This window comes from Muscardinus avellanarius (genome assembly GCF_963383645.1).
Source record: "Muscardinus avellanarius genome assembly, chromosome: 3".
NCBI classification, from domain to species: Eukaryota; Metazoa; Chordata; class Mammalia; order Rodentia; family Gliridae; genus Muscardinus; species Muscardinus avellanarius.
Window position 1 is genome coordinate 529,765 of NC_137788.1, and position 20,341 is coordinate 550,105.

The window sequence follows — 20,341 nt, forward strand, 5'->3', positions numbered from 1 at the left end:
ACCAGACTCTTGTCCCATCATGCCATGTGGCCACTGATGGCAGCTATGCAGACACCTCAAAGTCAGAATGCACCCCAAAATATTTGCCTGATGACAGAAAACACAACAAACAGACCCCTGCCAAAGCTTTATGCGCATGATCTAAATAACAGGGGTTTTTTTACTATCCCACTGAGAAAAGACAGGGCCTTTCAGGCCTGGTACTGAAAGGGAAATAAATACAATGATAAACCAGATTTACAAACAGCTAAATTATCACTTTGCTCCTATCTTAGTTAAGATCATGAGGAAAACGCCACCTCTTCAGCGGCTCAATGGTAGCGCACCACTCTGGAGAATATGCCCTCAGGCTCCTTCCCATCCCCCAAGGCAGCAGCAAATCCTTCCTCTCGCCTCCGTTTAGCCAGAGCAGCCAGAGATTTGAAAGTCTTTGGTTCATATATGGCCAGATCCGCAAGTACTTTCCTGTTGAGCTCCACTTGGCACTAGGAACAGAAAAAATCAGAGCCTGCAGTCAGCATCAGAAACTTTCAGTGGCATGCAGAAAGACCCCATGGTGAACTGGGCTGGAAAAATGTAGCTGAGACCTCTGGGGATCACCCCAGTCCCACCCGCACTCTGACCCCAGGGAAGTCGGCCTGGGTAAGGGCCTGTTAACAGCGAGAGTGCCATAGAAGCCTGCCAGGGAAACACAGCAGGATGTGGACAAGGAGAGGGAAAGCACCTGTGGAGGCTATCAGGAGATGGCAGGCTGGGCGTCAAAGCCAGCCCGAGGAACCAAGGATCTTGTTTAGGATCAGTACTCATCACCTGGACAATTAGGACTCCTGGCATGGGCCAACCTTGTAAGTCAACTAGAAGTTTCAACAGAAGCTGGCGTGGTGGCGCACACTTGTAATCCCAGCATTTGGGAGGCTGAGACAGGAGAATGGCAGTTCACGGACAGCCTCAGCTACTTAATGAGGCCCTTTGCAACTCAGTGAGACCTGGTTTCAAAATAAAGAATAAGCTGGGTGTGGTGGCCCACAGTTGTAATCCGTGCACTTGGGAGGCTGAGACAGGAGGATAGCAAGGTTTGAAGCCAGCCTCAGCTACTTAGGCTTTCAGCAACTTAGTGAGACCCTGTTTCCAAATAAAATATAATAGGTCTGGGAGTAGAGCCCAAAGGTAAAAAACCCCTGGGTTCCACCCCCAGTACCACCACTCCCCAAAAAATAAAGAATAAAAATTAGGGCTTGGGCTGGGCATGGTGGCACACGCTTGTAATCCCAACATTCGGGAGGCTGAGACCAGAGGATCACGGTTCGCGGACAGCCTCAGCTATTCAGTGAGGCCCTCTGCAACTTAGTGAGACCCTGTTTCAAAAATAAAGAATAAAAAATAGGGCTGGGGGTGTAGCTCTGAGGTCAAATGCCCCTGGGTTTCATCCCCAAACACACAAAGAAAAAAATAATTGGGGTGCGGTACTAAGTATTGCTCCAAGCTATACATACATACATATATATACACACACACACACACACACACACACACACACACACACACACACACTTTTTTTTTTGGGGGGGTGCATACTGGAAATGGAACCCAGGGGCATTCTACTTCCGAGCGACACCGTCAACCCTATTTTTTTTTTTAAATTCTTTATTTTAAAACAGGGTCTCACTGAGTTGCAAAAGGCCTTACTAAGTAGCTGAGGCTGTCCGTGAACCACAATCCTACTGTCTCAGCTTGTAATGCTGGGATTACAAGCGTGCACCACCACACCTGACTTTTTTTGTTTTTTTTGGTGGTACTCGGGGTGGAACACAGGAGCTTTCTACCTCCGGGCTATACTCCCAGAACTATTTTATATGTTATTTGGAAACAGGGTCTCACTAAGTTTCTGAAAGCCTAAGTAGCTGAGGCTGGCTTCAAACCTACACAATCCTCCTGTCTCAGCCTCCCAAGCACAGGGATTACAAGTGTGCGCCACCACACCCAGCTTATTTTTGGTTTTTAAACAGGGTTTCACTAAGCTGCTGAGGCTGTCCTCAAAACCTGAAATCCTCCTATCTCAGACTCCAAAGTACTAGGACTACAGGTATCTGCCAACAAGCCCGGCTCAAAAAAAAAAAAAAAAAGGTACTGGGGATTCAACTCAGGGGCATTCTACCTTAGAGGTACCCTCCCAGCCCCATTATATTTTTATTTCAAAACAGGATCTTGTGAGGTTGATAAGTCTCACTACTTGCTGAAGCTGTCCTTGAACCTATGATCCTCCTGTCTCAGCCTCCCAAGTACTGGGATTATAGGTGTGCACCACCATGCCTTACCCCTCAATATTTAACAAAATAAAAGGACAATAGCAGAGTGCTTACCACAAGGCCCTGGGTTTAACCTCTACCCAGTACCAAGAAAAAAAGGAAGGAAGGTCGGACAAACAGGTGTAGAAGGAAGGGAATAGGAAAGGGGGAGCCAGGCCTTGTGGCCCACACCTATAATCTCAGTACTCAGGGAACTGAGACAAGAGGATTACAGGTTTAAGGACAGCCTGGGCTACTGAGGCCCTTCACAACTTAGTGAGACCCTGTTTCAAAATAAAGGATAAAGGCCAGGCGTGGTGGCGCACGCTTGTAATCCTGCGCTTGGGAGGCGGAGACAGGAGGATCGCGCAGGTTCGAACCCAGCCGCGCTGACTTAAGAGACCCTGTTTCAAAATTTTAAAAAATTTAAGTGCCGGGCGTAATCCCCTCGCACTTTGGAGGCGGAGACAGGAGGATCGCGCAGGTTTGCAGCTGGCCTAAGAGACCCTGTTTCCAAATAAAAATATAAAAAATAGGTCTGGAAGTGTAGCCCAGAGGTAGAAGGGTTTCCAGGAACCCCAGTACCACCAAAAAAAGAAGAAGAAAAATAAAGGATAAAAAATAGGTAGGCCAGGGGTATGGCCCAGAGGTAGGTAGGTTCAATGCCCAGTACCACCAAAAAAAAAAAAAAAAAAAAAAAAAATCATCCACTGTTAAACTTCTAAATTACACTTTACAATTAAAGCCAAGATTTTCTAGCTTTTTTCCTCAACAGAAAAACATGGGACTCACATCTTGGTACTGTGTGCCTCGGTACCACATGCTCTGCTACCAGAACAAGGTGGCAGACCACCAAACCTTCCAGAGCTTCACCCCAAAAGAGGAAAACCAATCAGGCTGCAGTGATGTGCTATGCAGAGCCGGGCTGGCTCATGCTTGAGGGGATGGTTTCTGCAGGTGCTCAGGACCCGATCCCACCTCTACTGTACCTTAACTAAGTTGACAATGAATGCTGGGTACTTCACGCCATGTTCCTGGGAGGCAGCTGTAATCCGATTAATCCAGAGCTGGAATAGGAAAATATTGAGAGGCTTAACATCAGATTCTGGGTGTTCTGTCCATACCTTCTTTCCATAAAAGATTCTCACTAAGCAAACTACAAAGTACTTGTAAAAGTTAGAAGAGTACGTCGGGTGTGGTGGTGCTTTCCTGGAATCTCAGCACTCGGGACACTAAAACAAGAGGATCTCAGGTTCTTTAAGGACACCCTGGGCAATTTAGTGAGGCACTCAGCAACTTAGGGAGACCCTGTTTCAAAATAAAATATGGCTGGAAGTGTAGCTCAGAGGCAGATTACTCCTGAGATCGATTCCCAGCACCATAAGGCGCACATACACAACTTCTGGAGTTGGGGTGGGACTTGAGAATGTACAATGCTAACAAGTCCTCAGGTGAGACACCACCTACCTAGGAACCTCAGCTCTCCTGTACGGCTCCCATCACTTCCCAAATACCCAATACTTCCCGTATACTCAGCACCTCCACACTCAGTGGACCAGATGGAGTTTCAGGCAGGGTCCTGAGGGGCAGTACCATCTTCCCTCAAATGTGATCAGGATGGGGAGAGAGTCTGGAAAGCTCACCCCAAACCTGCACAGCCATAAAATGAGCAGGGAGCTTGTCGTGCCGGGACCCCAATCTATGGCTAAGACCTTTCTGAGTTTTTGGTGTGTGTGGAACTGGGGATGGAACCCAGGGGCGTTCTACCTCTGAGTTATACCCTCTGCCAGCCTTTTTTTTTTTTTTAATTCTATATTTGAAACAGGGTCTCATTAAGTTGCAGAGGGCTTCACTACGTAGCTGAGGCTGTCGGCGAACTTGCAATCCTCCTATCTCCGCTTCCCCAGATCTGGGATTACAAGCGCGCGCCATCACACCCGGCTGATCTTTCTGGTTTTAAGGGCTCAGAACTCGTTTCTTGAACCCGCCTTGGTTCATTCAGACGCTACCTACAAAGCGCTACTGGTCCGGGTTAGGGCTCGAGACACCACGGAAGAGCCTCGGCGACGCCGCCCCTTACGGGGTGGCGGGAGCGCGCGGCGGGGCGGGGGGGCTTACGGTCCGCAGGGTCCGCTTCTTCAGCCTGCGGGCTCGAGTGCACTTCACGAAGGCTCGGGTCACCGCCCTGACGGCCAGCCGGTAGCAGCGGTTCTTCCTCCCCCGAAAGTGCTAGTGGAGAAGCGGGAAAGGCGGGGTGAGGGCCCGGCAGGCTGCCGGCCCGCGCCCCGGCCGGGCGGCGCACTCACCCGAGCGTGCTTCAGCACCTCCTGGATCCGAAAGTACCGGTCGGTGACGCGGTTCCGCAGCCAGAGCCGCGTCGTGAGGAAGACCATGGCGACCCGCGGAGCCCGGAGCGGCGCGCCGACTGCTTCCGGGTCAGCGGTCACTGCGGCCCTCGCGGGCGCCGCGCGACTTCCGGGGCGGAGCGCGGGCGGAAGTGGGCGGGGCCCGGGCCGGGCGGAAGTGGGCGGGGCCCGGGCCGGGCGGGGGGAGCGCGACCGGGCTGCAGGTCCTCGCTGGAGGCCTGGCCACCACCCGCGGGGTGCAGCTGGCTCTGGAGTGCGGGGGTTGACGGAGGACTGGACGAAGGCCGAGGAGCAAAAGGTTCCGAAAGAGTTAAAGGAGATTCTAGAAAGGTGGCATCCTCCCAAAAACTCTGGGTGTGACTCCTGAGCTCTCCGGAATTGGCCCTCGAAGGCCCACCAGTGGGAGCAGGAGGCTGATCTTAATCACAGCTCCTGAGAAGTCTCAGAGGTCCTTTGTCTTGCCTATGATTGTGTCTTAGCATTTACATACCCTCTAATACCCCCCTTTGTATTTTGGTATTTACTCTGTCACTTGATTTGATAATTAACCTAACTGGAGAAGGGTATAAAAAACTTAGTTTTAGAGAATAAGATGCAATTGTCCCAGTCATTATTTCAGGTCTCTCCCAAGTCCTGGAGAGGAATCTCCACAGGGGGTTTGTTTTTGTACTGAGGATTGAACCTGGGGCGCCCTACTACTGAGATATAACCCATTCCCGCCCTTTTTTTTTAAGACAAGTTCTTGCTTAGTAGCCCAAGGTGACCTGAAACTTGAGATCCTTCTGCCTCAGTCTCCCAAGTAACTGGGATTATAAGCAACGGACACCACACCCGGTTTATTTTTACTTTTTCAGCACTAGGGATGGAACCCAGGGGGATTTGACCTCCGAGCTACACCCCCTGCCCTGTTTTTTATTCTTTATTTTGAAACAGGGTCTCACTGAGTTGCAGCGAGCCTCACTGCATAGCTAAGGCTAAGGCTATCTGCAAACCGGGATCCTCTGGTATCAGCCTCCTGAATGCCCTATTATTATTATTATTATTATTATTATTATTATTATTATTATTATTAGTAGTACTGGGGTTTCTGGAAGTCCTTCTACCTCCGGGCTACACTCCCAGACCTATTTTTATACTTTTTTAAATTTGGAAACAGGGTCTCTTAAGCCAGCGGCAACTGGCTCCGAACCTGCGCCAGGTTTATTCTTTATTTTGAAACAAAGTCTCACTGAGTTGCAAAGGGCCTCACTAAGCAGCAAACAGGGATCTTCCTGTTTCAGCCTCCCAAATGCTGGGATTACAAGCATGCGCTACCACACCAGGCTCACACCCGGCTTATGAAGTGTGTATTTGCCACAATAATGAAGTGGAGCCAGGTCTGATGGCACACACTTGTAATTCCTTTATTTGGGAGGCTGAGACAAAAGGGTCGCAGGTTCGCAGCCAGCCTCAGATACTTAGTGAGGCTCTCTACAACTTAGACCCTGTTTCAAAATAAAGAATAAAAAACAGCACTAGGGGTGTAGTTCAGAGGTGTAATGCCCCTGGATTCAGTCCCCAGTTCCAAAAGAAAAAGCTTGGGGGAATGTAGTGTGTAGCTTTGAAGCAGAATGTCCCTGGGTTCAATCCCCAGTACCACAAATAATATAAACTGGGTGTGGTGGCACAGGATTGTAATCCCAGTATTTGGGAGGCTGAAACAGGAGGATTACAAGTTTGCAGCCAGCTTTAGCTACTTAATGAGGCCATTCCAAAAATAAAGATTAAGTGGAGGCACACACTTGTAATCCCAGCATTTGGAAGGCTGAGACAGGATCACAGTTCATAGCCAGCCTCAGCTACTTAGTGAGGCTCTTTGCGACTCAACGAGACACCGTTTCAAAATAAAGAAAAAATAGGTCTGAGGTTGGGCATGGTGGCGCACGCTTGTAATCCCTGCGCTTGGGAGGCGGAGACAGGATTGCTCAGGTTCAAAGCCCGCCGCGTTGGCCTAAGAGACCGTTTCCAAATAAAAATTAAATAGGTCTGGGAGTGTAGCCCGGAGGTAGAATGGCTTCCAAGAATCCCAGTACCACCCCCCCCCAAAAAAAAATAGGTCTGGGGGGTGTAGCTTGGAAGTAGAATGCCCCAGGGTTCCATCCTCAGTACTGAGGGGGGAAAAAAGAATTTACAGAGATGACAGAGTGAAGACTGGAGAAGCAAATGCCATTGAAAGATTTCTTTGTTGTTAATTTTTCTGAGATGGGAGCATCCCACGGCACACGGTAGCTCACGGAAGCACCAGGTTTTGGTCAGGAGCAGAGGGAATGCAGGGAAGGCCACGCCTCACGAGGTCTCTAGAGGAAAGGCCAGCAAACAGCTTAGCCTGGCTGGTCTGATACCCCCTGCGCCCGCTGCACAGGAGCTGTCCCTGGAAAGCCGACTTGCCTGCAGGAGCGATGCAAGCAGTCCAGCGCCCGGGTGTGGTGCAGGGGGAGATGAGAACAACTGTGGTCATTAGTTTGGCCAAATGATGGAAGCCAAATAGACAAATACAGCCAGGTGTGGTGGTGTACTACATGGGAGACCGAGACAGGAGGATCACAGGTTCAAGGACAGCCTCAGCAAGTAGTGAGACTTGCATCAACCTAGTGAGTGAGACCTTGTTTTCAAATAAGAAATAATATTGGGCTGAGGGTGTAGCTCCAGGTAGAATGTCTCTGGGTTCAATCCCCAATAACACACACACACACACAAAGGGAAGACGTTCAGATTTTGGTCAGAGCTGTTGTAATGACTCCATCTTCAGCAAAACGTATGGAAGAGAGTGGAGCTGGGGGTGACGGGCACCTCCAGGAGCCAGGGGTCATCCCAGGTCCAGCCACAGGCCAGTGACCAGGTCTTAGCCCTCACCCCCAGAAACTCTCAGTGGCTCTCCCCCCACCCAGACAGGTGTTCTCATCCAGGGAAGGAGGAGCCCAGCTCCTTCTGTGCTGCCGTGGCCTTGGAGGCGGCAGTTTGGGCGTGTTGGGGGGGCAGCCGGGTCCAGCATCCCTAGCCCAGCTTCTGCGCCCCGCCAAGGGCAGGCAGCGCACAGGGTGGGACCCCTCGGATATCAGGGCCGTCTCCCCCACTGTGTTGTCGGGGTGGCGCTGGCTCCTCGGCTCAGCAAAAGCTGCATGGTAGGGCTGTGGCCACGCTCTGCTGCGAGGTGCAGGGGCGTCGTGTGGAGCCAGCCAGCAGTGTTGACCTGTGCGCCCCTGTCCAGGAGGTGGCTGGCAACGGCCAGGTGTCCTCCCAGAGCCGCATAATGCAGGGGTGTGAGGCCCAGTGAGTCCTGAGCATCCACCTCAGCCCCGGAGGCTGCCAGCAGCTGGACAGCAGGCAGATGTCCACCAGCGGCAGCCCTGTGCAGCGCGGAGCGGCCGTGCCTGTCTCTGATGCTTGGGTCTGACCCCTGGCCCAGCAGCAGTTCAATGTCCTGGAGGAGGAGAGGGAGAGGGGGCAGGGGCTGGCCTTGGCCCTCATGGTTGAGGGGCTCGGGCCAGGAGGCTTCTTGGCCTGACAGGGTCTCACTAGGTTAATGAGAGTCTATCTGGGTTGCTGAACCTGTGGTCCTCCTGTCTCAGCCTTCCAACCACTCTGATAACTGCACTAGAATTTAAGGCAGCCCTGCCAGGGCGGGGGCTAAGACCTGGTCACTGGCCTGTGGCTGGACCTGGGATGGCCCCTGGCTCCTGGGAGTGCCCATCACCCCTCAGCTCCACCCTTCTCCATGCGCTGCGCTGTTGGGTCTCTAATGGTTCTTGGATCAAAGTTAAGCCTTTGCAACACCCGCTGCCCTCCTCTGCTGCCTGAGGGTGGGGGGGCTCCAAGTGCTGGCCCAGCATTTGTGGCTGCAGGCCACCAGCCAGGGGAGTCCAGGCGTCCTCTCCGGGCCCCAGGGTACACGGCCAACACCAGCGACCAGCACTCGGTCTGTTCACTACAGTCACTCTCCCTCCTGCACCTTTCCGGGCCCGCGTCGCCCCACCCCACGCCAGGATGGGGCTGGCGCCGCCATGAGGCTCCCGGCCCTGTGTCCCCCTCCGGCCACCAAGTCACCGCGGGGGAGGCTGGCCGTACCTGGCAGCGGCCCAGGCTGGCGGCCAGGCTCAGCGCGGTGGCCCCTGCGCCGTCCTGGGCGTCCACCCGCGCCCCGCACGCCAGGAGGAGACGCAGCGCCTCGCTGCTCCCGGCCACCGCGGCCACCTGCAGGGCGCCGTCCAGGTCCCCGCGGCCGCCGGCCGCCAGCAGCTGGAGCACCGGCAGCCGCCCGCCCGCGGCCGCCCAGTGCGCCGCCGTCCAGCCCTGGGCATCCGCGGCCTCGGCGCCCGGGCCCGGCGCGGCCAGCAGGCGCTCGACCAGCAGCGTGCGGCCCAGCGCGGCCGCCCAGTGCAGCGGCGCCAGGCCCGCGCCCGAGCGCGCCGCCGCCGGGGCCCCGCGCCGCAGCAGCATTTCGGCCACGCGCGCGTGCCCGTGCCAGGCGGCCTCGTGCAGCGGCGTGCGCCCCGCCAGGTCCGCCGCGCCCGCGCGCGCCCCGCGCCGCAGCAGCAGGTGCACGAGCGGGGCGTGGCCGCGCAGCACGGCCAGGTGCAGCGGCGTCCGGCCCGCGGCGTCCCTGCGGGGAGCGGGCATGGGCGCGGCCGGCCTCCCGCCCGCCCCGCCCGCCCGGGGAGGCCCGCCCGCCGCCCGGCTCACCTCTCGTCCACGCCGGCGCCTTGCCGCAGCAGCTGCAGCACCACGCCCACCCGGCCGTGCCACACGGCCTGGAGCAGCCGCCCCCAGGCCCGGGGGGCCCGCGGCCCCTGCGTCGGGCTTCCCGGGACCTCAGAGCCCAGCTCCGTCCACCGCAGCTCTTGCTCCGCGGCCTCGGCCAGGGCCCGCTCCGCAGGCCCAGGCCTGGCGGCCCCGGGGGCAGCAGGGGCCTGCATGGGTCAGGTGGCTGCCCCTGAGGGAAGAAACTCAGCCGACCTAATTTTAGATGAGAATCGACTCGGGGGCATCGCCAGGCGCACCTGCGGGGACCTCCCTGGGGAGGGGGCTGAGTGCGCGAGGCTGAGCTGTGTGTGTGCCCTGTGTGCCCTGCGGAGGTCAAGTCCGCACGTGGAGACGTCGTGCCCTTCCCACTCCCAGAACCGGCCGCTTCAGACCCCCCTTCTGGACGCAGCTCCTTCGGTCCCCGCCATTTCTCATCCTGGGGAAGCAGCCCTTTCCAGACTCTCACAACCTGAGCCTTTCTCAGGGATGTAACTCCCTCTATCTTGGCCCCCTTTTATTACTGTGCCCACATCCTAGTAGGCCTCTTAGGTTCCTTGTTTGGGCTTTCTGTTTGAAATGGTTCTCTCAGGAAGCAAGAACTGAGGAAGAGACAGTATGACCCTATAATATTCATTTCTGGGGAAGCCAGGTGTGGTGATGAATGCCTGTTATCTCAGTACTTGGGAGGCTGAGATAGGAGGATCCCAAGTTCAAGGCCAATCTCAGCAATTTTGTGAGGTTTCAAAAATATACTATAAGCCGGGTGTGGTGGCACACACTTGTAATCCCAGTACTTGGGAGCCTGAGATAGGAGGATCCGGGTTTGCGGACAGCCTCAGCTACTTAGTGAGGGCCTCTGCAACTTAGTGAGACCTTGCATTTGGGAGTTTATAATCCTAGCATATGGGAGGCTGAGACAGGAGGATCACAGGGTAAAAAAGCCAGCCTCAGCTACTACTTAGTGAGACCCTTTACAATTTAGTGAGAACTTGTTTCAAAATAAAGAATAAAAAAAAAAAAAAAAAAAAAAGCCAGGTGTGATGGTGCACGCCTGTAATCCCAGTACTTGGGAGCCTGAGATAGGAGGATCCGGGTTTGCGGACAGCCTCAGCTACTTAGTGAGGCCCTTGGCAACTCAGTGAAACCCTGTTTCAAGATAAATAATAAAAATAGAGCTGAGCCGGGCGTGGTGGCGCACGCTTGTAATCCCGGCATTTGGGAGGCTGAGACTGGAGGATCAAGGTTCACAGACAGCCTCAGCTACTTAGTGAGGCCCTCTGCAACTCAGAGAGACCAGGTTTCAAAATAAAGAATAAAAAATAGGGCAGGGGGTGTAGCTCGGAGGTCGAATGCCCCTGGGTTCCATCCCCAGTACCGACAATAAATAAATAAATAAATAAATAATAAAAAATAGGGCTGGGGGCATAGCTCAGAGGTAGCATACCCCTGGGTTTTACCCCCAGTACCACACACACACACACACACACACACACACACACACACAAGACAGAGCTAGGGGTGTAGCTCAGAGGTAGAATGCCTCCAGGATCCACCCCAGTTCTGCAAAATAAATTTAAAAACAAGTAACATAAATAATAAGGATGTGGTGGCACATTCCTTGAATCCTAGTATTTGGGAGGCTGAGACAGGAGGATCACAGGTTTTCCACCAGCCTCAGCAACTTAGAGAGGTCCTCCACAACTCAGTGAGAACTTGTTTCAAAGTAAAGAATAAAAAAATAGGGCTGGACGTGTAGCTTGGAGGTAGAGTGCCCCTGGGTTCCATCCCCGGTACTGCAACCTACCCCCCCACTCCCGCAAAAAATAAAATAGGGCTAGGGATGTAGATCAGAGTACTGCCCTGGTTTCAGTCCTCTGTGCCACAAAAATAAATAAAAGACAGCTAGGGTTGTAGTTCGCTGGTACAATCCCCAGTACTACATAGACCAAAAAGTAGAAAAAGCTGTAGGGAAACCTATCACCCAGTAACACATCTGCCCTGGCACACTCAGCTCAGGTGCTCCCCAGCAGGGGGCGTGTGTGTGCGTGTGTGTGTGTGTGTGTGTGTGTGTGTGTGTGTGTGTGTGTGTGTGTTACTAGGAATCAAATCTAGAGGCATTCTACCTCCAAGCTACACCCCAAGCCTCCTTTTCTATTTTTTGGAAGGCCTCCACCACCCCCTTGAAGTATACAGGCATACCTGTAATGTCAGTACTTGGGAGCCTTGAGACAGGAACAGGTTTGAAGTCAGTCTCAGCAACTTACCAAGACCCTCAGCAACCTAGCCAGACCTGTTTCAAAAGAAAAATGAAAGGAAAGGGGAGATGCGATAAAAAGAGACGAATGGACAGGCAATAGCTTTTACACCCAAAACTCCACAGTCCCCACCCTCCCGAGGCCGGGGCTCGGCTCAGACCTCCCGCCAGATGCTGTGGGCACGGGGAGACCCACGGTCTCTGCCCAGCACCCGTATCCGCGTACCCCACCGCAGCCCAGGCTCACTGCTCAGCCTTTCCCAAGATTTCTATACAGGAAAACTCAATCCATCGTAGCTCTTCTGTCAGTCTCTCTCTGTCCCCTCTCCTCTCCTTCTCTCTTTTCTCTCTCCCTCCCTCTCCCTCTTTTTTTCCTCTCTTGAGCTGGCCCACATTCTTTGAATAGCCTCCCTAAATAAACCTGCCTGCAGCTCAACTCCTGAAAATTCTTTTCCAGCCCCAGTCCACAGCAGGACATTAGGAGAGTTGGCCCAGGGCTTCTGTCCTCTGGCCGGGGGCCCTCTCCTAGCCGATTCTGGCGCAGCCCTGGCCTCAGTCCCCCCAGGAGATTCCTGCAGCCCAGAGGCTGGAGCTGCAGTGGGGTGGGGGGTGGGGGGCAGCCCGAGCCAGTTCCTGCTTCCTCCCGGGCCCAGCTGAGGCCACTGGACACTTCTTACCCAGCAATCTAAAGAGAGGCCCCGCCTGCCTTGCTGCAGCCCCTGCCGGGTGCCCCCACCCCGTGCTGACCGCCAGGGCCCCTGCTTGGCCTCCCTCGCCTCCTGCCGGGAACCAAGGCCAGGGCTGCTGGAAGGAAGGGCGAGCAGGAACTTGCCTGAGTGACAGCCCCCCCACCCCCAACAGCACAGGCTTGGGCGTGCTCTGGCTTGCCCAGTCAGCCTCAGCCCTGCCGGCCTCCATCCCACTACCGGCAAAGACCACTTCAGCTCCACCAGGGCTCCGCAGGGGCAGCTCTCGCTTTCCCTGGAGATCCTGCTCAGGGGCCTAGAGTGGCAGTGGGAGGGAGGGATGGAAACTCGTGGAGAGCAGGTTGAAGCCGCCAGTGAAGGTCGTGGAATGGGAGGCACCTGGGCAGGAGAGGGTGGGAGCCGCTTGCGTGTTTTCCCCACCGGAGGTGGAGAGTGGCTTTGCAGCAAGCCTCAGGTGCGTACTTTGACCCTGGGCCCTAGGGGCAGGCCACCAGACCCAGCCTAGACTCTGGCCACCTGGAGGGCTTTTGTGAGCTGATCCAGTGGCCAGCTTCTGCAGCTTGCCCTGCAGGAATCCATGCCAGCCTGCAGGAGGCAGTCCAGCACTGGACTGAGACTGGAGGATTGCAAGTTTATTTTATTTTTGGGATACTGGGAGTGGAACCCAGAAGCTTTCTGCTCCTGGGCTATACTCCCAGACCTATTTTATATTTTATTTGACATTTTATTTGGAAACAGAGGGTCTCACTAAGTTGCTTAGAGCCTCACTAAGTAGTTGAGGCTGGCTTTGAACCTGTGCAATCCCTGTCTCAGCCTCCCAAGTACAGGGATTACAAGCGTGCATCACCACGCCCGGCTAAGATTGCAGGTTTAAAACCAGCCTTAGCAATTTAGTGAGGTTCTCAGCAACCTAGTGAGACCCCTGTTTCCAAATAAGAAACAAAAACTGGGGGCATATCTTGGAGGTAGAATGCCTCTGAGTTCAATTCCCAGGACCACCATAAACAAACAAACAAACAAACTTCAAGTGGCCAGGCATGATGGCACAAGCTTGTAGTACCAGTACTTGGGAGGCTGAAACAGGAGGATTGCAGGTTCTCAACGAGCTTCAGCAATTTATAAGGCCCTCTGCAAATTAATGAGACCGTGTTTCAAAAATAAAGAATAAAAAATAGGGCTGGGGGTGTAGCTCGGAGGTCAAATGCCCCTGGGTTCCATCCCCTCACCCCCCCCCACCCACACACACACAAAGAATAGGAGGCTGGGCATGGTGGCCCACACTTGTAATCCCAGAGGATTGTGGTTCCCAGACAGCCTCAACTACTTAGTGAGGCCCTTCACAACTCAGTGAGACTTCAAAAATAAAGAAACTAAGCCGGGCATGGTGGCACACGCTTGTAATCCCAGCACTTGGGAGGCTGAGACGAGGATCGTGGGTCTCAGACAGCCTCAGTTACTTAGTGAAGTCCTCGCAACTCAGTGAGACCCTGTTTCTTTTCTTTTTTTTTTTTTTTTTTTTTCGGGTCTGGGGATGGAACCCAGGGACATTCGACCTCCGAGCTACACCCCTGCCCTATTTTTTATTCTTTATTTTGAAACCGGGTCTCACTGAGTTGCAGAGGGCCTCACTAAGTAGCTGAGGCTGTCCACAGCAAACCGCGATCCTCCGGTCTCAGCCTTAGCGTGGATGAGGTCAGTTCAGTAGTCCTGAGGCGCTTCCTGGTGATCTGGTCAGCCTTACGGTCTTTAGGCTGATTGGGGTCCTCATTAGCTGATTGATGGATAAAGTGGAATATCCTAAATTAGGATATTCCTGGGTTCCACCCCCAGTACCACCAAAAATAAAAAATAAATTAAATAAATAAATAATTTAAAATTTTTAAATCAAAACATTATTTAAAAAATTAAATTATAAGCCGGGCGTGGCGGCGCACGCTTGTAATCCCCGCGCTTGGGAGGCAGAGACAGGAGGATCGCGCAGGTTCGAAGCCAGCCGCGCGCGCTGGCTTAGGAGACCCTGTTTCCAAATAAAAATGTAAAAAAAATAGGTCTGGGAGTGTAGCCCGGAGATAGAAGGGCTTCCAGGAACCCCAGTACCACCAAAAAAAAAAAAAAAAAAAAAATTAAATTATAGGTTTATTAAAAAAAAACCTAAATTATAGGTTTCTGAGGAATACTGTAGTTAACTCTAGGATCTATAGGTTTCCCAGGAATTTTTGGGAGAGTCAGGCCTAGGAAAGAGAACTGCTCTGTGGATTAGAGGCTGAAACTCCAGGTTCTTAGAGTTAAATGTTGCTTTTCCTTCCTGTCTCCTTTCTACCTACTAAATCCTTTTATCCTACATCAGGAAGTAGAATCCCCCTAGGTTCCATTCCCAGTACTGCAAAAAATTTAAAAAATTTAAAAAATTTAAAAAGCCGGGCGTGGTGGCACAGTTTTCTGTAATCCCAGCACAGGATGTTGAGACCAGAGGATCGCAGCTCGCAGACAGCCTCAGCTACTTAGGGAGTTCCTCACAACTTAGTGAGACCCTGTTTCAAAATAAAGAATAAAAAACAAGCTGGAGCCGGTAGCTGGGCTTGGTGGCACACACTTGTAATCCCCCGCCCTGCCCCCCCCCTGCTTGGGAGGCTGAGACAGGAAGGATCGCACAGGTTCAAAGCCAGCCTCAGCTATTTAGTGAGGCTCTCAGCAATTTAGTGAGACCCTGTTTCCAAAAAAAATATAAAAATAGGTCTGGGAGTATAGCCCAGAGGTAGATAGCCTCTGGGTTCCACCCCCAGTACCACCAAAAATAAAAAATAAATAAATAAATAATTTAAAATTTTTAAATCAAAACATTATTTAAAAAAATTAAAAAGACTGAGTCAGGTATGACACATGCTTGTAATCCCAACATTTGGGAGGCTGAGACAGGAGGATTGCGGGTCACAGACAGCCTCAGCTACTTTGCAACTCATTGAGACCCTGTTTCAAAATGAATAATAAGCGCACGCATGTAATCCCCGCCCTTGGGAGGCTGAGACAGGAGGATCGCACAGGTTTGAAGCCAGCCTCAGCTACTTAGTGAGGCTCTCAGCAACTTAGTGAGACCCTGTTTCCAAATAAAATAGAAAATAGGTCTGGGAGTATAGCCTGGAGGTAGAAAGCCCCTGGGTTCCACCCCCAGTACCAATAAATAAATAAATATATTTATTTATATTCTTTTTATTCTTTTAAATTTTTTTTTCCTTTTTATTCTTTATTTTGAAACAGGGCCTCACTAAGTAGCTGAAGCTGTCTGCAAACAGTGATCCTCTGGTCCCAGCCTCCCAAATGCTGGGATTACAAGCGTGCGCCACCATGCCCAGCTTCAGCCCTATTTTTAATTTTTTTTTATATATATAATAAAAAATAGGGCTGGGGATATAGCTCAAAGGTAGAATGCCCCTGGGTTTCATCCCCAGTGCCACTAAATAAATTAATAAAATAAAAATAAATAAAAATTTGGGGTACTACTGGGAATGAAACTTAAGGGCATTCTACCTCTGAGCTATATCCCCAGATTTCCTTTTTTTTTTTTTTTTGGCGGATGGGGATGGAACCCAGGGGCATTCGCCCTCCGAGCTACACCCCCTGCCCTATTTTTTATTCTTTATTTTGAAAACGGGTCTCACTGAGTTGCAGAGGGCCTCACTAAGTAGCTGAGGCTGTCTGCGAACCTTGAGCCTCCGGTCTCAGCCTCCCGAGTGCTGGGATGACGAGCGTGCCCACGCGCCCGGCTCACTCTCCCCTTTAGAATGGACTCTCCAGGGGCTCGGCAAACCCCCTCACCTAGCGTCCAACATGTAAGCGGGTTAAAGGCTGCATGTTGCCGGCATGGTGGGGGCATACAGTCGTCATCCCTGTACTTGGGAGGCTGTGGAGAGAGGACTGCAAGTCCCAGCCAGCCTCAGCAATGTGGCGAGGCCCTCTGCAACTCGATGAGACCCTATTTCAAAATGAAAAAATGAAATAGGGCTCGGGGGCAGCTCAGAGGTAGAATTCCCTTGGGTTCAATCCCTAGTACCCCCCACAATAAATAAATAAATAAATAAATAAATAAATAAATAAATGTATGTTGTGCAAGACTGTTGGGTGTTGTATTATTATTATTATTATTATTATTATTATTATTATTATTATTATTGTGTGTGTGTGTGTGTGTGTGTGTGTGTGTGTATGCCACCATGCCCAGTTATGTGTTATATTATTTTAGTAATACAACATTGGGTGTGGCTTTTGGTGGGCTCAGTACACTCTGGTCCCCCACTTGCAATGATGGTTCCCACTGTGAAAATCTGATCCTCCGTCCACTTGTGGGGGGCTGCATTCATACAGGAGAGGTGCCTGTCACCATGGTGCTGTCTGTTGACCCCTCCTGTCTCAGGCCCACACGGAGCCCTGCCCAGCACCCCGCCTGGTCCTCTCAGCTGCCTCCGAGTCGGCACCCGGCATCTCCAGGTCCCTGCGGAAGCGCTGCATTCTCAGATGGGGGAACCCGCAGCGGTGGGACAGGGAAGTGGGTGGCGGTGGCCCCTAGGTGGCAGTTACGATGGGGAGTTTAACATCAGAGTCAAGAGCCATGAAATGAAGTCATTGTGTGGGAGAGCGGGGAGCGGGGAGAGGGCGGGCAGGAGGGAGGCACCCAGTGCCCAGCTGGGTGGCCAGGCAGCTGTGCAAGGTCCAGCCAGAACACACAGGAGCTGTTGCAGTCGCCTGGCAGAGAAAGGCTCAGCCTGGCAGCGGGAGAAACTGAGGCAAATGTGTGGTCGTGGAGACTGATCCTCAGGGCTGGACCTGGATGGGGGTCGAGCCTGGGGAGGATTGAAGGGTCCTGGTCCTGCCGCCTGGCCCCCTGTTAGCACCCCAGGTCCACTGTCAGGAGAGCAGGACTGAGCAGGAGAAGGAGATGGAAGAGGATGAGGACGGGGCCACTTCAGACACAGCGCCCATGCTGCCCCGAAGGCCTCCCGGGAGCCAGTCCCTGGCCTTGACGTGCCCTGGGTGGCCTGGCCTGGCTCCCCAGGGCCTCAGGACCCTGCTGCTGCCTGGCAGGGCCCTGGCTGGGCTCCTGTTCCACCTGCTGCTGCCCGGGACCGTCTTCTTACTGGTACTGGCGCCAGCAGCTGCCGTCGTCTACCTGGGATTCCTGTGCCACTCTAGGGTGAGTCTGGCCCTCCAGAGGAGGGGTCCCTGGGGAGTGGGGGTCTGTAGAGGGTCAGAGCCCCTAGGACAGAAGGCAAGTTTACCCTCTTCCAGCACCACCCCCTTGTACCCAGAAACACCTATGCCCCTCTCTAGGAGCTTACTTTTCTGCCAAGCACCCCCTCCACTCGCTTCAGCCAATGAAAGGCTTTTGTTACCCAGGGAACAGATCTCTCCCCTCCCTGAGGCCTCCCAGGCTTGTACCAGGGGCCACCAGGGCCTGAATACCCGGATGGAAGTGAGGAGGGGAGGCAGGTTTCAGGCTGAGAAGATAAAATCTTTGTCAAATTTCACTAACCTAGCCAGAAGTGGTGACACATGTATGTAATCCCAGGACTTGGGAGGCTGAGACAGGAGGATTGCACAGGTTCAAATCCAGTCTCAGCTACTTAGGCTCTCAGCAACTTAGTGAGACCCTGTTTCCAAATAAAGTACAAAATAGGTCTGGGATTATAGCCCAGAGGTAGAAAAGCCCCTGGGTTCTACCCCCAGTACCACCAAAAAAAAAAAAAAAATAGGGCTGTGATATAAAATTGAGCCAGGGAATCCCAGCATTCAGGAGGCTGGGACCAGAGGATCACTGTTTTCAGACACCCTCAGCTACTTAGAGAGGCTGTTCCCAACTCAGTGAGACCTTGTTTCAAAAATGAAAAGACTAAAAAGTAGGCTAGGAATGTAGCTCAGAGGTAGAATGCCTTTGGGTTCCATTCCCTAGTACTGCAAAAAAAAAAAAAAAAAAAAAGAAAAAAGAAAAAAGAATAGGCCTGGGGATGTGGCTTGGAGGTCAAATGCCCCTGGGTTCAATCCCCAGTATCGCAAAAATAAATAAAATAAATCAGGGCTGGGGGAAATTTTTTTCAGCCCCTCCCCACCACCCTTAGCCCCACACACATACAGCCCTTCCCAGTTATTTGGGCTTCCATACCCATGGATTGCTGGGTCTGGGTAGGAAGGGTATACGCAGATGGACTCTGTACCCCCTATTTAGTGTGGTACTGGAGATGGAATTCTACCTCTGAGCTACACCCTCAGCCCTATTTATTTTTTTCTTTTTGGATCTGGGGATGGAACCCAGGGGCATTCAGCCTCCGACCTACACCTCCAGCCCTACTTTTTATTCTTTATTTTGAAACAGGGTCTCACTAAGTTGTGGAGGGCCTCACTAAGTAGCTGAGGCTGTCTGCAAACAGTGATCCTCTGGTCCCAGCCTCCCAAATGCTGGGATTACAAGCGTGCACCACCATGCCCAGCTTTAGCCCTATTTTTTATTCTTTTTTTGTATGTGTGTGGTCCTGGGGGTGGAACCCAGAGGCTTTCTACCTCCGGGCTATACTCCCAGACCTATTTTATATTTTTATTTGGAAACAAGGTCTCACTAAGTTGAGCCTCACTAAGTAGCTGAGGCTGGCTTCGAACCTGTACGATCCTCCTGTCTCAGGCTCCCAAGTGTTGGGATTACAAGCCTGCGCCACCACGCCTGGCTCTTTTTCCTTTTCCTTTTTTTTTTTTTCTTTCTTTTTCGTGATGGGGACGGAACCAGAGGCATTCTACCTCCGAGCTACACCCCCAGCCCTATATTTTATTCTTTATTTTGAAACAGGGTCTCACTGAGTTGCTGAGGCCCTCACTAAGTAGCTGAGGCTGTCCTCGAACCTCCATCCTCCTGTCTCAGCCTCCCAAATGCTGGGGATACAAGGGAGCGCCCCCACGACGGTCTTTTCTCCCAGTTCCCTGGGTGCCCTGCCGCCCTCTCCACCTCCCCCACCCCCGTCCGGGGCCCCGCCCCTCTTCTCCCAACCCCGCCCGGCCCCGCCTCATCCTCAGGCTCCGCCCCGTCCTCTCCTAGCCCCACCCTCGGCTCAGGGCCCCGCCCCGGCCCGCCGGCCCCGCCCCTCGCCTCGGCCCCGCCCCGGGCGCCTCGCCCGCCCCTGACCCCTCGCGGTCCGCAGGTCCACCCCACGCCCGGACCCCGCTGCCGCGCGCTGCTGTCGGACCGCGGCTCCGCGGCGCTCATCGTGCTGGGCTTCCTCGCGCTGCCGCCGCTGCTCGTGCTCGCCTCGGCCGCCCGCGCCCGCCTGGTCCGGCGCCTCCGCCCGCTGCTGCCGCCCTCCGCGCGGACCCCTGGACTCCACCGGCCCCCGGGCTCCAGCGACCCGGGCCCGGAGGGCCCGCTGCCCGACGGCGGGGAGCAACTCTGTGCCTGGGTGTGACGCCCCCGCCAAGTCCCGAGAGGCCCTTGGTCCCCACATCCTCTCGTTTGTCTTTGGTAGCGGGTATTGAACCCACCAGGGGCAGTCTATCTTTGAGCTGTACCCGCAGCCCTATTGTATTTTTATATTATATTTTATTTTATTTATTTATTTTTTTTTGGTGGTACTGGGGTTCCTGGAAAGCCTTCTACCTCCGGGCTACACTCCCAGACCTATTTTATACTTTTTTAAAATTTGGAAACAGGGTCTCCTAAGCCAGCGCGCACGGCTGGCCTCGAACCTGCGCGATCCTCCTGTCTCCGCCTCCCAAGCGCGGGGATGACAAGCGTGCGCCACCACGCCCGGCGTCCAGATCTATTTTATATTTTATTTGGAAACGGTCTCACTAAATTGCTGAGAGCCTCACTAAGTAGCTGAGGCTGATTTCGAACCTGGGCGGTCCTCCTGTCTCAGCCTCCCAAGCACTGGGATTACAAACTGACCCTGGAGATCCTCCAGGCTCAGCTTCCCAAAT

The 20,341-nt window shown here is 53.2% G+C and overlaps 2 protein-coding genes across 2 annotated transcripts; both read right to left on the reverse strand.

Annotated features, from left to right (window-relative positions):
* Positions 1 to 311: 311 nt before the first annotated feature.
* On the reverse strand, positions 312 to 4,678 carry MRPL20 (mitochondrial ribosomal protein L20; the record flags this gene model as incomplete). The annotated part of the gene is made up of 4 exons (XM_080691038.1): positions 312 to 485; positions 3,275 to 3,352; positions 4,404 to 4,514; positions 4,592 to 4,678. The coding sequence occupies 4 exons, from the start codon at positions 4,676 to 4,678 to the stop codon at positions 312 to 314; spliced, it is 450 nt and encodes a 149-aa protein (XP_080547164.1).
* A 3,006-nt stretch (positions 4,679 to 7,684) lies between these two features.
* On the reverse strand, positions 7,685 to 19,866 carry ANKRD65 (ankyrin repeat domain 65; the record flags this gene model as incomplete). The annotated part of the gene is given in 6 exon segments (XM_080692709.1): positions 7,685 to 7,731; positions 7,734 to 7,760; positions 7,763 to 8,111; positions 8,756 to 9,290; positions 9,371 to 9,597; positions 19,558 to 19,866. Coding segments are annotated over 6 exon segments (1,494 nt in total).
* Positions 19,867 to 20,341: the final 475 nt, after the last annotated feature.